Here is a 16,658-nt window from a genome sequence, read left to right as displayed (position 1 = left end):
CCTAAACCCTGCTGAGGGGGCCAGGCCCCCAGTGAAAGCTAAAGGCTGTAGGAAAGATGGGATCTTGGCTGTCAAGAGCTTCCAAAAATAAAGAAAAGTGGGTCAGAGGGACTTGAAGAGGGGCTGGAATGCTTCTTTAAAGTAGAAGGGTAAGAAGGAAACAAGCTGTCACTCATTAAGAGAGGATTCCCATCCTCAAAAAACACTGCCTGAAATGTCAGAGGTGAAAGTAATTGGACAGGGGAGTTGGAATTTGAACATAGTTACCATGCAAGAGGAAAAACACTACACCTGCCCTCCAGGAAAGTATTTTAAGCTTAAAAAATAAATAAAATTCCGCACCGTGAAAATGAAATATATATGTACCAGAGATAGGATGTCTTGCAACTTGTCAAATCCTTGATTGCGCTGCTGTCACAATACTCTCCGTGCCAGCTGTGTCAGTCATCAAATAAACAACTTCTCATCACTAGCAAACAGTGTGGGAGTACGAGAGGGGGGTGCTCTGTCCCCAGAACCGCTGCATTTCACCGGAGTCACTCATGAAAAGGTACAAAGGATGTTGTGGCACAGAAAGGCAGGTTGCTGTTAGCAAGGGGGTTTGAAAGAGTCGTCAGAATTAATTATCTACAATAATATATTATTTATTATCTAGGATAATAAATATCTATGATAATAAATGATGATGATAATAAATGATCTGCCCAATGGCATAAATTTATTTCACTTTGTGATAGTGCAGATCCCTCTAAAGAGCTGACTACACCAGTATCACAAAGCCTGAGCGTGGCCTCAAAGCAGTTATCAACACCTATTTGATTTCTGCAGAATACAGTTCATCCTCCTCAAACTAAGAGCGGGTTTTTCACTAAGTACAGAACCAAACATAGCTTAAAATTTCATATTTATCCAGATCTCAGTGATGGTGTGTTCTGAACTAAGTGCAGAACCCAAGATACTGGAGATTTGATTTCCAATATGCTTTGGCTAAAAGGTGAGTTCTGCACAGCTACACATTTTCCATTTAATCTCACCCTGACAGCAGAGCAGGATTAGTCCCTGAGAAAAGTCTTACTCAGGTTTGCATTAGGCTTGGCTCACATGGGATTTATACAAACTTTAAATTATTTAAATTTAGAGTAAGAAATCTGAAGATTTTCACATAATCCCAAAGTAAGGAAAAAAAAGAGACATCCTTTCCAACCTAAATGTATAAATCTCTTTTCAGAGCTCATCTAAAAGCTACGTTACCCCTGAGCATCCTTCTCAGTGACCACAGCCTCTTCAAGAAACCTGCTTGATACAGTGCTGAGCAAACCAAACATCTCAAACTCGTGTCAATAAAATCTTTATACTTCTTCTCGTTCCTCTTTGTATGAAAGGCAGATTCCACGCCCAGACTAGTTCAGACAAATCCCACAAAGTACTTCACCAGAACATCTCCAGTACTCTGTCCTCAGCACACTGCTGACACCCTTCCCAGTTAACCCCACACACCTCACTTCCCATCACACCTCCAGCCCAGGCTCTCATCTGCCTCATTCCTTGGCTCCAAGTGCAATCACTCCTTCAACATCTGCAGCAGCAAAGGTGAAAGAGACAAAGAAATATTCCAAGAATCACTAAGCCCAGCAGTTTCAAACTACTCACTCTTACCTAGTGATGTCATTGCTCCCAGGATGCTGGGCACCTTTCAAACACTCAGGCAATAGAAAGAAAATATAACAAACCACAGAATAATGGGCAGACGCTCAGCACGTGCACTTGGAATCGCCCTGCACCAGAAACGCTGCCCCACTGTGAATTATAAGAATTTAAAATATCTGGGAGAATATTCTGGCTTGCATTTACACCAGTACCATCTGACATCAACAAGCAAGATTTCCCTTTGTTCAGCTCTTGTTTTCAGTGTCCCTGCATGGAGGAGCAGGGTGGAAGGCAAGGCAGGTCTCCTGCTCCTCTGAGCACTCCTGCTGTGATGCTCCAGGTGGCCCATGAGACCAAATTTGCCACCAATGGGGATTTTTTAGCAACCCAAATGGGGACTGTCCCTTTCCCCTCTTGCCTGAGCCAAAACAGTGGTCCTTCAAGGTCAGTAATATCATAAATTGGCAAAAGAAAGTAGCTGGAGAAGCTGCCAGCTCTGCATCTTGCCAGCTATCTGTCACACTAATGGATAAATAGATCCTTATGCTTCCAGGATTTTCCAGTCATTGCTTAACCCGCCCACAGTGAAGTCGTCACTTAATTTTTAATTAAAAAGGGAGCAAGAGGGATTGTTGAAAAGACGTAGAGAAAGCAAGGGAAGGAGGTGACATCTGAGAGCCCTGGGTCACCCTACCCCATCCAGCCTCTATCATTGCTGCTTTGTTCCATATTTAGCTCCTGACAACTGTGCTTAGAGCAGGAACTCCCAGCTCTGTTTTTCTTCTCCTCTCCCTTTGAGCTCTCAGAAATTGCTCTTTCTTTTTCCCAGTGGCCATAACTTAATACCCTGATACTCAAGAAGATGGCAGAAAAGCAGGAGGAACCCAGCAACACCCAGAACGGTGAACCTGACAACGCAGAAGAAGGCGAGGAAAAAAAGAAGAAGAAGCTGAAGCGGGAAGACCTGCCACCATTTGAAATTGTGACAGGGTAAGAGTTGAGAGATAAATATAAGGGTGCAAGAGAGTGAAATGGGGATGTTCAAAGGTTTCTGCCTCAGCTCTTCTGTTGGGTAATTAAAGACGGCATCTTCAGCCAGTGCACTTCTATCCTTAAACAGTGTAAGTGTGGCTTATATTATTATGGGATGTCGTTAAAAGTTTTGCTGAGTTTTACAGAAGGTGGATTCACACCAGGCAGGCAGACAGATCTGCTTGTTTTATACAAGCACATCTTGTTTCTATCGCGTTGACTAATTCCCTTATGTTGCAAGTAGTCCCACTGAGTGCGTGGGGATGGCTTGTCTGATGATACCGGGATGGAAGGTATCAGCCCTTGATGAGCACTGAATATTGATTTCTTACTATGATCAATGGCTCTTGTCTGAAAGTTTCTCTATCCGTGGATTAGGAAAAATACCCCTGCTGGGCTTGATTTGCTTTATGGACCTAAGGGATAGATTTTGTGGGTTTTTTTTTTTCCAAGAGAGCTGAAAGTCCACTTTTTCAAGGGCTCCACACCCACAGCTGGAACCTGACTTTCCAAAAAGCCTAACTCACAGAAAGGCATCAAAACAATCAGCACTTTTCAAGCCAGCAAAGCAGCAAGCAGCTCCTTTTGCTCCAGTGAGCCTGGCCTTTGAAAAAGGCAGATATAACAGATCTACTAGGAAGCTGAACTCTGTCAGGTATAATTGACAGCTGCAACTAGAAAAAAAACTTGGTAATCTGCTATCTCTAAGCATTTCAAAATGTTCATTGTAGTAGTAGTAGCAAGATGCCCTACATCGTTCTTCCCTCTTATCTCCCTTAGCAGTCACCAAGGCAGCGTTCCCAGCACAGAAACCAAAACCCATGATTTCTTCTAGCTGCTTGAATATAAAGCTCAGGTCAGACTCTAAAATCCCACTTGGAATCCTCCTGCCTGTGACATGGTCACTGGTAAGAAAGATTCTGCAAATAAAATTGTGCTTGCATTCCTGAAATCGATGCCTAGATCTGTTCTCACACAATTGGGTTTCAGCTCTGCACAGGGTTAAAAAAAAAAATAAAATTCAAACATTTTTATCTTCAAATGTGTCTGCTCTGAAAATCACTTCTTGGACCGGGGCTGCACACAGCCTTTAGTCTGTCATACACGATCATGGAAATAATATGTGTCTGCTAGAGCAGTGACACTTAATAAAAGCACATCCCTCTGCTAGGAACTGAGCTGACACCAAAAATTGTTCATATAAGCTACTGGACCAACAAGACATATAGTGACAACTTCTAGACATAGAAAATGTACCAAAATGAATCTCAAAGAGAAAATTAGATTTTTCAGCCTTAGAGCACTCAACTTGCAATTAAAAATGTCTAAGGAATTGGGGAGCTTCAAACTTCCTTGCTAACCCCAACAACCTCGATAGGAATTAGTGTGCTAATCACGGATGAAAAATACTTCCTTGGTGTCATCCTGCAATGAAATTATTTGATGAAATGACAAGGGTGTTGCAGGATTTGACAGGATTTTCCATTCTGGAAAGGCAGGAGCAAGAATGTGAGGGGTGACATGTGCTTGCAGAGGGAAAGGGCTAACAACAGGAAAACTTAATTTGCTGGGGCTTTGGAGTGAGCTGTGCTGCTGGAGCTGCACCGAGGTGGAGGTACTAGAGTAAGAGCAGCAGGTGATGCAAGGAAGTCTCAAGTTAAAGTCTGTGCTATGGCATCTACCTATATTAAACTAGTACCAGCTGATTTTCACATTCTATACCCTGATACCAAGCAAGACAGGAGTTTAAGTTTCTGAAATGAAAGTGCTCATGCATTTGGGGACGGACCATGGAGCTGTCAGGATGCAAGTATTCACACCGTGCTCATCACAATACTATTTGGAAAATGCTTATAAATATTTGGGTGAATTCCTGTAGGAATCATGACCAAGTCTCCTCTGAGGATTAGTTTATTACTAATTATTTAATTCATTAAAGGTGAGAATGAGGAAGTAAAGCAGAAATCCTACAGGACCCTGAAAAAGGTACTGAAAAATCCAGGAATTTTTACTTTCATTTTGAGAAATCCCCTGTGATTATAGATTGTGCCTTAACCTGGTACAATCACCATTTGGAATTTCTCTACTTATTTACAAATTTTCAGCCATAAAGCCAGTTATGTGAATTATGAGAAAACAACATAACTACAACCATGGAAGCACTTGAATTCAATTACACTGCATTTCAGTTTTAGCCCTTGGATTAGGGGCATCTTATGACACCCAGCCAAGTTTCCAAGCTGTTGTTTATAGCTCTAAGGAGTCTGGTTTACATGAAAAATACTAGGAATCTAATCACTCTGTTTAAATAATATTAACCCCTTCTTTTTGGTCAATATTTAGCTTAACACAGTCCCGGATAAATATAAACCTCATCTGCGTACATTTCATGACATTTAAGTAGACACATTTATTTACACTTTCCCTGGGGTGTAAACGAGGCTCCTTCTAACACTGCTAAATCCTCGGTTCCTTGATCATTACAGACTTTCTATAATCAATGAGCACAGCATGGATGTGTTTATTTGGGAAGGGTTGGCAAAGAGCAAGTGAAAGGACACTGTTTTATCAGCTCAAATAATCTAAGACCATAGTATAAATAGTCATCAAACAAATATTTAAATCTGAAGAATATGTCCTACTAGTTTCCATGATCTTTTAGATAATCCCACATTTTTATTCTCTCATTGGAGGTTCTCATTCTCTTCTCCTAGCCCAGCATACAACTGCTCTGGGGTCACGCTGGGCAGCTTCTGTAATCCTCCAGCCTACCTTATTTCAGCACATTTAAAAGAACATTACCTGGGCAGTCCATTCTTACACTCGGAGGTTTCTGCCTTAAAGTTTCAATCTTTTTCATCTTGATATGATCTAACAGAGGACAAATTTAGAAAATTCCTAACAATCACCATTTGATGATTTTCCGAAAAGTAGGAGAATGATGATTTCAAACTTTCACCTTCCCATACACCACAAGTGAGCTCTGGGAGCATCTGTATCTTATTGTTGGAGCAGGTGACTATTAAGAGTATTGTGATATGTTTTGTGCCTCTAAACAATTTTTAAAAGAACCTTACCTGCAAATCTCACACTGAATATGATGCCTTTATTGGAGAGGGAAAGAGCAAAAAAACTTCACTAATTGCAAGAAAAACCAAAAGCAGAAAAGCAAGTAGCTTAGTCACTGCAATAGCTGATATTGGGATATTTCAATAGATTGCGAAGTCAAATGCAAGAGGGCACATAAATTTTATGTTTAGCATTTATAATGGTAGAGTTCCCAGTGTAAGAAAATATGAGAATGGAACTCACATCATCTAGGCATATTTTGTTAGCATTAGCTTTCCTTAATATTGGAACAACAACCAAAAAAAAGGGTAAAATAGAGATAAAATTAACATTTGTCCACCACCTGTCATTCAAAGATGGGAAAATAGACTTGCCAAGAATTAGTCATTTACTCAGAAACCATCTCTCCAAAGCTAGGCTTGAGTTTCCAAAGAAGCTGGCTTAGTTTGTTGTAGTAGTTAACACGGCTATTTCAGGGAAATATTTTGATGCTCAATTGTTTGCAAAGAGTTTAAATATACCAAAATAAACAATACAATCATGAGACTTCACTTTGCAGTAAGTGATGAGGGTTATCTGCCAAGCAGGCTGTAACTCCAAAGTGAGATCATGCAGTAGATGGTATTTAAACACGTATGCAGTTTTATGCTACATATGGTTTGTTATTGCCCATTTTTTTTCACTGCTGAATCATTCACTGCCAGGCTTTCCAGTCACTCACATGACCAGAGCCACCCTGCCCAAATCCCCACTGCTGGGAAGAGTCACAGAGCAAGGACTCAGTTAAACCCTGTCAGGACAGAAATTTATAATTTACATTTGTGCTGAAATCTCCTCCCTGCTCTGGTTTACATGGGATTAAGCAGATTCTTGTTACCCAGCACATTCAGCTCATTGGTTACCCATGATCAGCAAATTTTCCAAGCTCTCAGCCAGCTACTTACAGACTTGGAAAATGCCCTTCACTTTGTTTATATTCTTTATTGGAAACTTATTAATTAAGCTGATGCATATTCCATGTTGCTAGGAGGACAGATGTAGGTGAACATTCCAGATAATCTTAGCCAGACGCCAAGATAATAAGCAATAAAATCCATCTAGGAAGCCTGACTAAATACACCTCTGAGTCAACACATCCTGGAACAGATCACCACAGTTTGAACAGTTCATCAAAACATACAGACCCAATCTCATCGCTGATGAGGGCAAGAGAGTTAAATCAGGAATGAACTTCCATGTGACTCTGATGTGCTACATTTAAATACATGATGGTATTTGAAAACAACTTCTTGTATCCTTACAAACTCACCTCTGAAACAAGGCAATGGGTGGCTCACGTCAGACCCAACATAGCTGGACTTCAAATAAATCATTAATTAAAGAATCATGAAATCATTAACCAAAGAACCATTCATTATCTGGGATATAGAAAAACGTTGTTCTCAGAAGGGTGTGATTTTTTTTGTCTCAAAGAACATGAGAAAGCAGTTCAGGGAATAAGAGGCACTATGCTAAATTAGAGTCTGATAATGCTCTTTAATAAAATTAGTGGAAGCCTTGCAATTCATCTTAAAGAAAATGAGATTCACTCTAACAGGTAACTTCTAAGTCATTCAGTGTAAGGGAACAGAGGCCAAAATGCTAAGAAAAGGAAGTTAAAGTAGTCTTGCTGGGGAGTTTAGAAACTGTGCAAGCCAGTGCAAGTTTCCCTTATCTAGGCTTGTGCAAACGCTCAATGCAAACTGGAAAATCATAGACCAAATCATACCAAACCATGACGATTTATTTGCTCATTAATCAAAATAAAAGGCAAGATCCATACTCCTGCTTCCCATCTCTCATTAATACACTGATAGATAAAACAGTAATAGCATGGATGGCTCCCAAACAGGCTTTTCTATTGTTTAAGTCCAGTCTTGTGCAGATCTCATTCTAAGCAGAATTGAACAATGTCAGGGTTTATTATATTGTTTAAGAAGCAGCTGAAAACCTGTTTCTAGTAAAATTTCTAAAGCCAAACTTGTACTCTAAACTTCACTGACACGAATCAATGGTATGTGAAAAGCACGACGCTGGTCCTTGACTGACAGCAACAGTAGATATTCCCACTGTAGATGTGATTCTAGGAGCAAAATTGTTTCAACTGGTACATTTTGTTGCATTTGGAAGACTAATGATCTTCCTCTGTCAGTACCAAAGTGCAACTGTTCCTACCTAACTGCATCAACTCTCCCACCATTCGGCTGGTACAGCACACTGATATTCCAAGGGAAGTTATTCATCTGTAAAATCATCCTGTTGGGAAATCCAAGGATAGAAATGGGAACTATAACTCCAGGCCTTTTAGTGCAAAGCTGTGTAGCAGGTCCAAACGAACCCCAGATACCACTGGAGTATCATAAAAAATTAAATAGAGAGTGTGTTCTTTTATGTTTTAACTTTCTCCAAAGCCAAAAATGCCACAGGGCTCTGGCAGCAAGAAAGTTCCTGGCTGCATTAGGACAAGTATGGAACAGACACATACCAGAGAAATGTCTTAAGCTTTGTAAGCAGATCAAACATTTACAAAAAATTGAATTTAAACTTTTAAAATAACACAGCTAAAAAAGATTGACAATAGCTATAATTTACTCTGAGTTATGTATTTAGACAGCACACTATTTACAATCCTTTTCTGAGCAAAAAGCCATTTACTTACGGTATGTAATGTAATATTTGCAGCCAGGTTTTACAGGCAGAACTCCTAAGTGCCTGTTCCCTGGTCTTTCTGCTCAGACATTGGAACAGGTTGCCCAAGGAAGTTGTAGATGCCCCCTCCCTGGAAATGTTTAAGTGTTTAAGGCCAGGTTGGATGAGGCTTTGAGCAACCTGGTCTAGTGGAAGGTGTCCCTGCTGATGGCAGGGGGGTTGGAACTGGATGAGCTTTAAGGTCCCTTCCAACCCAAACCAGTCTGGGATTCTATGACATTCCCATTTCAGTCTCTCTGATTTGCACAGAATATCATGCTATTTAGGGCTTTTCATGCAGTCCTAGCAAAGCCTTATCCATTGCACTCTATAGGAAGACATCCACTAATTTTAAAAGGAATCAGATCCAGCTTTTCATGAAGAGTCCTTATTCCTGACCTGAAACCATCCCACATTTTCATTGTGTCCCAGACCAGCATTTCCCACTGGTACATTCACTCACTGTTCCCACACTACTCAGTGAGCACAACGTACTGATTTTGATTCTTTTTTTTTTTTCTCTTTCCCACACCATTCACTTCCACCGTCTCTGTAGACATCTTGTGAGATGCTGCATCACAAATTGCTCTTTCCTCTCAGCAGAATGATGCTTTGCCACTTATTCCTGCAGCCTCATTGCTCTCCCCAATTAAAATTTCCAGGAGTCTGTGAATCTCTCTTGACCTTTGCTCAGTGTACCCCCTGGAGAGGCTTGACATTATAATCTGACTGTAGATGAGACGGGGATGAATAAAACACTTCCTGTTTTACAAAGATTTGTTATTGCCTCACTGGGAATATCAAGGTTATAGGTCCACCTAAAGCTCAGATGAGAGGAGTACAACACGCTGGAAGATTACTAGTGTGTAATAGATGGAATGTTGTGTTACTACTTTTTGCTATTTCATGTTGGCTACTCTGCACAGTCTTCACTCCCATCCTCTGTACCTTTTAGCAGGTCACAAGGCATGTTGTCAGCAACATCTTTTTCATCTTTCTACCCAACATCCTTCAAGTACGAGTTCTTGTGCTGATGTAACTCCATAGTTAGATGCTACAGGGGGAAAAAGTAAAGGGAAAGTAAAGTAAGGAAAGCCTGGTACTCCACTAGAAAGGAGCAGGTACTGGGAGACGATGCAGCTTTCCTTTGTCACCTCTTCAGTCAGCAGTGCATAAAAGCTACACGCAGTATTTTAAGGGACTGATTTTAACTTCCCTAAATAACAGCAGACTACCTTGTTTGGGTGCTAGAGGACTGCAAACACATTACTCACTGCAATGATTCACTTGGGATTATGCACATTTAGAAACCCAGACTAGAAGAGGTGCACAACAGATTTTATAAAGTATCTGAAGTTTATCAGCAGCATCCCTGAGCTATCAAATTTCAGTGGCAAATACACTTTTTCATAGCAAGGTAGATTTGAACTCAGATATTTTATTAAGCCAAAGTCGCAACATAATCCTACTGAATATTAGTATTCAACTGATACTGGAGGAATAAAACTAGAACATGTAAAAACTGCAACTAGTCAGACAGGCTTGTCTCTACTCAAGAGGAAATCCACACTGCAAAAGCACTGTGGGTAAAACATTAATTAGTAATGCCAGTTATCATCCTAACAATTTAGGACAACAGATTAATATTGCAATGCCACCATGAAAGAACTATATTAACAGCCTAGAAAACAGTGTAAGAACAGCTCAGTCTACAGGTCTTTAGCATTAAGACTGGGAAAATGGCAATTGCTGTCCCTCCTCACCAACAGTAAATATCATGGTCTCAAGAAACACATTTCAGAAGCAAGTTCCTCTTCAAATACCTCAGTACAGATACCAGAAATTCCCAGTACAAGTCTGTTAAAATTAAGTGAAAAAGACTGGGTAGTGAGAACAAGCCCATAAGCCTCATCCCACAGAAACACTGAGTATCTTGGAATTTTTAATGTATTTTTATCCTCCTATTAAAAGAAAATTCCTTTTAATACATGGGGAAATACAGCCATGAGAGATGCAGCAACTTATTGGAACTAAACCAATGTTAAAACCCTTCATTATCTGCCTCTGAGACGCTTTTCTCCTCTCCATTTTTTATAGGGAGCGCCTCCCAGCCATATTTTTCAAATTCCAGTTCAGGAACGTGGAATACAGCTCAGGCAGGAACAAAACCTTCCTGTGTTACGTTCTTGAGACCCAAGGCAAAGAGTCAGTGACTTCTCGGGGTTACCTGGAAGATGAACACGCAGCTGCCCATGCAGAAATGGCTTTCTTCAACACGATTTTACCCAAGTGTGAATCGAGCCTCCGCTATAACGTCACCTGGTACGTCTCCTCCAGTCCGTGCGTGACCTGCGCTGACCGGATAACCGAGACCTTAAAGAAGAACAAGAACCTGCGTCTGACAATCATGGTAGGGCGTCTTTTCATGTGGGAAGAGCCAGAAATGCAGGCTGCCCTGAAAAAGATGAAGTCAGCTGGCTGCAAGCTGAGGATTATGAAGCCTCAAGACTTTGAGTATGTCTGGCAGCACTTTGTGGAACAGGAGGAAGGAGAGGAAGCGAAGTCTTTCGTGCCATGGGAGGACATTCAAGAGAACTTCCAGTATTACGAGGAAAAGTTGGCTGAGATTTTGCACTGAAGCTCACGTGAGTGAGGATTTGTGCTTGGTCACCTATCTCCTTTTATTAGTATTACAGACTCCTCTTATTTCAGGTTGTTAAATGTGTAACCCAGAGCCAATTTCAGGTCCTGTTACTCTCATATGTACCTGGCTGGGTTTGCCTCTCCATGAATTTTCAAAGTAAACTTAGGCAGTAACTTACTTTTCAAGGGTAAGGGGCTACAGTGGGCTCCTCCACAGCAGACATGTAAGGGACTCAGAGCTTCCCCCCCCACCTCTTCCTTGGAGTTAACACATCCAGGAATATGCCCCCTCCCTGGAAGTGTTGAAGGCCAGGCTGGATGAGGCTTTGAGCAACCTGGTCTAGTGGAAGGTGTCCCTGCTGCTGGCAGGGGGGTTGGAACTGGATGAGCTTTAAGGTCCCTTCCAACCCAAACCATTCTATGATTCTATGAAAAAGGTAACTAGGGTCACTAGATACAACAACAATACCTCATTGTTCCCCACATGCAGGATATTCAGGACACGTGGAAATAGTGAGAGGAATGTAGAGAAAAGCAGATTTCCCAAACTCTAACCTTCTAGAAAAACAAACAAAAAACCCCCAACTGCTAAAGGAAATCACAGTTATTGCAGAATTATCTTTTTTTTTTTTAAGGGTACTAAAGAGTCACCTTTTTAAGCCAGAAAACATGAAAGCATTTGAAGCTTCTAACACATCTCTCTCTCTCCTTCCCCAGGACCAATTCAGAAAAGATCTATGAAGAGAGATGCCACAGACTTAAGAAATCTGGGACACTCCCACTTTGCAAAGCTTTTGATTCCAGCAGGATGGAGTACAAGCTTCTGGAAGACCAGGCCCTGATGGACTACAAATAGATATACAACACATATCTTTGGTGTTTGGGATGTTTTTGGTTTATTTTGTTCCTTCCTTCCCTGCCCCAAACAAACCTGTGCTGCCTATGCAGATAGGAAAAGAGAAAATAATACTGTGTGGTTAAATCCTTGAATGAAATGGATTGCAGTGGACCTACAGGAAAGACTGTAGGTCTCAAATCTGGGGCTACTTTATGAGATAAGATCTTAGAACAAAGCTGCCAATTAGATAAACACATTTAGAAACTACATACTTCATGAATGCTAAAAAAGAAAGGGATTCAAGATGAAAAAAAAAAAGGTTTTCTCCCTCTGTTCTCCTCAATAATCAGAGCTGTGATTTCAATTAGGGCTAACTGGTCTATTCTAAATTACAACAGAGCCTTAAGTACTTGATTTCAAATGCATCAAATACTTTCTCCCCTTGTCCAATGATGTTTGTAATAAAAAAACTGGGAAAAGCAAAGTGAAATAAAATTGGCAGTCACTGCAAAAGCTACAGCACTGTTTATTCCTTCTTCTCTATTTCCAAGAGGTCCTAAATTTAATCTGACAAGTGAGACATCCTGGGACAGCCACATATGAAATATTTCATAGCTGAAGCGCAGCATGATGAGAAGGGAGAATTACTACACGCCAGAAAAATTTCAGGAGTACATACAAGTGTGGGAGACAGAGAGAGAGAGAGAGAGAGAGAGAGAGAGAGAGAGAATATCACTTTCCATGTAAAACAAGGCACAGACCAAACAAGGCTCACAGGGATGCTCACCAGCTAAGAAACTGAATCAGATCAGGTTTGTTCTTCCCATCAGTTCACGTTGGTTTCTCCTGCACTGTCACAAGCTGGAATGGTGCTGGACACACACACACAGACACTGCTGACCGTACTCATCTCTTACCTCAGACAAGTGCACTAAGTTCTGGCGTAAATTTTCAAGGCAGAAAAAACAAGTGGCAACACAAACACCTTTGTGGAACCACTGTGGATTTAATCTCTTTGCCACTAGATGTAAAAAACAAACATACATAAGCACTAAATCAATGAACAGTCTCAATGGCCACTCTTGATCAGCTCAATACTCCAAATATTCTTATTTGTTCCTATTTGTCTTACTGAGTTTATTTTTTTTTCCCAGTTGTGTATTTAGCTACAGCAATTATCCACCAAAAACAAGTTTCTAAAGAATGGACAACAAATAAGGAGAGTAACAATATGAAGCTCCTAAAAAACACACCCACAGGATTTGCAGATCTGCATCAGCAAAGAAACCAGACAACACAGATTAACCCACAGTGCTAAGAATAGAAAACACTCTGCCCATTCAGTTCATGGGGAAAACAGATCAGGAATCCTATGTCATGCTGCAAACTTAACTGCTATGTCCCACCTTTGAGGTTTATTCAACATTTCTGGCATTTTTCTGAGCATTCAGTATGAGAGAAGTCAAAAAGATTTGTTACTATGGGACAGTGGGACAAAGCAAACATAAAGGAAATGTAAATTACACCACAGTTCTTCAGTATTTCAAAAAATGAAGTGTTTACCCACGATCTGATGAACTGAGTGTGTTGCTGATTTGCTTTTGCTATTGGTGACAAACACCCGTCTACATGTAAGAGCTGAACTACAAATGCAGTTCAAAAATAAATGTGAAGGACAAACCTTAAACTCCACACTATCATTTTTTACAGCACATCAGTCATTCACACGTGTGGGCTTTCAGAAAACTGAGTTCTGCAGAATATTACCAATTACAGGGTAGAAAATGCACCCAACGAGGTCCCTTTACACATCTTCAGCATTCCCCTTCCTCTAGATAATTTCAGCACCCCACTTTCCTCTAGAAAACAGCCACAACAGACAGACATAAGAATGTTTTTCAAAAGGACAGTGCTCTAATCTGACAGCAGACTACTCAAGAGCTATTTATTTAATGTTGACTGCTTGATTCTTAGCGAGTACAATCTCCTAACAAAAAACCCCTGTATTTGTGGACAGAAAGTAGAAATTAAATTTGTAATCCTGTAATGAACTGATTAAGTGGATTGTATGCCAGATATAAACATTGAAAAGCTTTAAACAAACCAAAGTGACAGGGCTCCACGACTCATCATTATCAAGCATAACTACAAACCAACTAACACCTAAGCAACAGACAGCTCCAATTTCAGTCTGCACAGGAACTGTCAGCTTGAAGTAGAAGCTCCAGCGCAGGCAGGTACTCCATGGAAGACCAGTGACATCTGGTGGTGTGCTGGGACAGACTGGGAACTACCAGAGGGTTATTACCACAACACCCCTGCCTTCTTCACAGGCTCCCTGAACACCACATCCCAAATTAGCTGCTCTGGAGCTTTTTTTTGTGGTTGTTGTTGTTGACAAGACAAAGAGTGAGCTACGCTCAGAGGAACAATGTGCTCAGCATGCAGTTTCCCCCCTCATCAGTTAACAGGTTTCCACTCCTGAAAGCAAGGGAAAGGGGACTCTCTTTAAACTCTTTTGCTCACAGAGTGTAAACTGTGATCTTTATATCTGTGTCTTCAAACACTTCCCCAAGTATTGCTGAAACTTTATTCCAATCCAGGCCATCGAGTCCACATCCAATCCTGGAAAAGAAAACATCAAAAGAAATGTAACAGTCCCATTTGGAGCACACTAGGAACAATCAGCCCTTCAAGCAGCTACAATTTTATGTGGTGCTAACTCAGCTCACCATAAATCAACACAATGCAGTTAAAATTAGGAAACAACCAAGCCTGTATGTTTTGCTGTCATTAAATGCACTGGGAAACACCAATTTCATTTGCACAACTGAACAGCAGAGTTGAACAGAAGTGGATACTTGAATTCTTATTTCACAGCAATGGATTATCTCTCAAAACATCCTTCCATGTAATAAACACTGAAGTATTTACACTGCAGTAACTAATTTTCTTACCTAGGCATGGAAATATCAGTCACTCCATTGTTTAGACAGTGAGCTTTCATGGCTTCTAAGCTCTTCCTCATAGTCTCATACGTTGGTTTGTGAGAAACTCTCTTCTTCGTGATCTAAGTGTAAATGTAAAAGGTCAGTTGTGCCTTTAGCATGATCATGGCAAATTAATTTATCTTTTAAAAAGCACACTCCACTACACACTGAAACTCTACACCCAGACTTGCTGCTATGAAGAGAAAAAGACTTGGAAAAAGAACCAGGTTTCACAGCTTAAAACAGTAGAATTTAGCAACTAATTCTGTTCATTTAAAGTTTAAATGCAGGTACACAAGACAGCTTGGCTCCTCCTCAACTAGCAACATTTGAGTGATACATCTCACACTTCTCATTTAGAAGAACATACTCAAAAAAAACCCACAACTAGTAAAGCCCTCAGCAGCATATCTAATATAGTTTGGTAACAGGAAAGTGCCTGAGTCATGTCCCACTCTTACCAGGTAGTAAATGTATCGCTCATCTCTTTGCAGAACTGCCACCTCCCCAGTCTTCTTTTCTAAAGTAAAGACATTAAGAAGGTATTTTTAAAACAGTTACACTCCACTACATAAATCCCCCTGCACCTTAAGTAGCTTAGAATACCCTTAACTGCTGGAGAACAAGGTTTTTCCCTTCAGCTCCTGCATGTCCACCCCATGTGTATCACTCACGTTGATCCAACAGCTCTTGTACGCCTCCAAACTTTTTCTTAAAGAGAACAGCTATGCCTGCACCCATGCGACAGTCCTCGCTGATGCAATGAGCCAGGGAGTCTGTTTGGGGGCATGAGAACAGGTCACCCTTAACACATTTGATCTGGAAAACAACACAAAGAGAAGGGGAAATGAAAATAAGGTCGCAGTGCAGACTCAGGTAACAGATATTTAGGCAATGGGAAATCTGGCAAGCAGGTACAGCCCAGGCAGGGAGATCAAGATGCAGTGTGCAAGCGAGTTGGTATGAATTACAAACCCAACATGCAGCTAAAGATCATTCCTACATCATCAGTTATGAGCATCACGCTCCAGCTCGTCAGTTAATTGGACAAAAATCAATGCTTAAAAAGGAAAACCGTGTAATGGAAAGTACAACTGGGTTAGTGCACATCTTCAGTGCACTGTCACGGTGTCAGTGCTGGATAACCCCAGGTAGTCGGTTAAGCAGGTGAGCTCTGTGCTGTTGTACAATATCTGCATCACTGACACAAGCACGAGAAATTGAGCAGTATCAGCTGCTTTCCTGCACAAAGCCACAGGCCACAGCCAGCTGCCACCTTATCAGGGGGACAGGAAGGGCTCTCTACAGACACGCATCACAGCACATAACCCACACCACCCATTTTCTACGCACTCTCTCCTCCTGCTCCTTAGAGAAGTGGGTGGCCATGGTAACGTGGGCTATAGTGAAGACTCCTGCAGCTGGAAAGATGACAGAGAGACAAAGAGAGTTATTAGGAGCTCCACACTAGGCAATAGGCTGCTGTGCTGGGGCAGAAGGTGCAAGGCTGAGCCTCCTTTAGCTATGGGACAATTGAGATACTTGAAAACAACACAGGAGGAGGCCAGCAGCCCTCGATAGTGCGGGGGATGAGCCTTCCCAGCGCCGCCCCACAGCTCCAGCCCACCAGGCACCAGAAGGCCCCAGCCCAAGGTCACCACACAGCCCACAGGCCAGCCATCCTCCTCCACGGCACCCCTGCCCCTCAGGAA

General features: G+C 41.3%; 2 protein-coding genes across 2 annotated transcripts; one reads left to right on the top strand and one right to left on the bottom strand.

Annotated features, from left to right (window-relative positions):
• The first annotated feature begins 2,295 nt into the window (after positions 1-2,295).
• APOBEC2 (apolipoprotein B mRNA editing enzyme catalytic subunit 2) lies at positions 2,296-11,933 on the top strand. The gene is made up of 3 exons (XM_010177541.2): positions 2,296-2,637; positions 10,573-11,120; positions 11,836-11,933. The coding sequence occupies exons 1-2, from the start codon at positions 2,510-2,512 to the stop codon at positions 11,111-11,113; spliced, it is 669 nt and encodes a 222-aa protein (XP_010175843.1). The 5' UTR covers positions 2,296-2,509; the 3' UTR covers positions 11,114-11,120; positions 11,836-11,933.
• A 2,545-nt stretch (positions 11,934-14,478) lies between these two features.
• On the bottom strand, positions 14,479-16,413 carry OARD1 (O-acyl-ADP-ribose deacylase 1; the record flags this gene model as incomplete). The annotated part of the gene is made up of 5 exons (XM_010177540.2): positions 14,479-14,581; positions 14,914-15,026; positions 15,408-15,466; positions 15,621-15,765; positions 16,300-16,413. Coding segments are annotated over 5 exons (534 nt in total), but the record flags the coding sequence as incomplete, so codon positions are not given.
• Between the last annotated feature and the right edge of the window lie 245 nt (positions 16,414-16,658).

This window comes from Antrostomus carolinensis, unplaced genomic scaffold (genome assembly GCF_000700745.2).
Source record: "Antrostomus carolinensis isolate BGI_N321 unplaced genomic scaffold, ASM70074v2 scaffold34821, whole genome shotgun sequence".
In the NCBI taxonomy this organism is placed as follows: Eukaryota; Metazoa; Chordata; class Aves; order Caprimulgiformes; family Caprimulgidae; genus Antrostomus; species Antrostomus carolinensis.
Note: the sequence above shows the minus strand (reverse complement) of the source record. Positions and strands in the feature narration are given on the sequence as shown.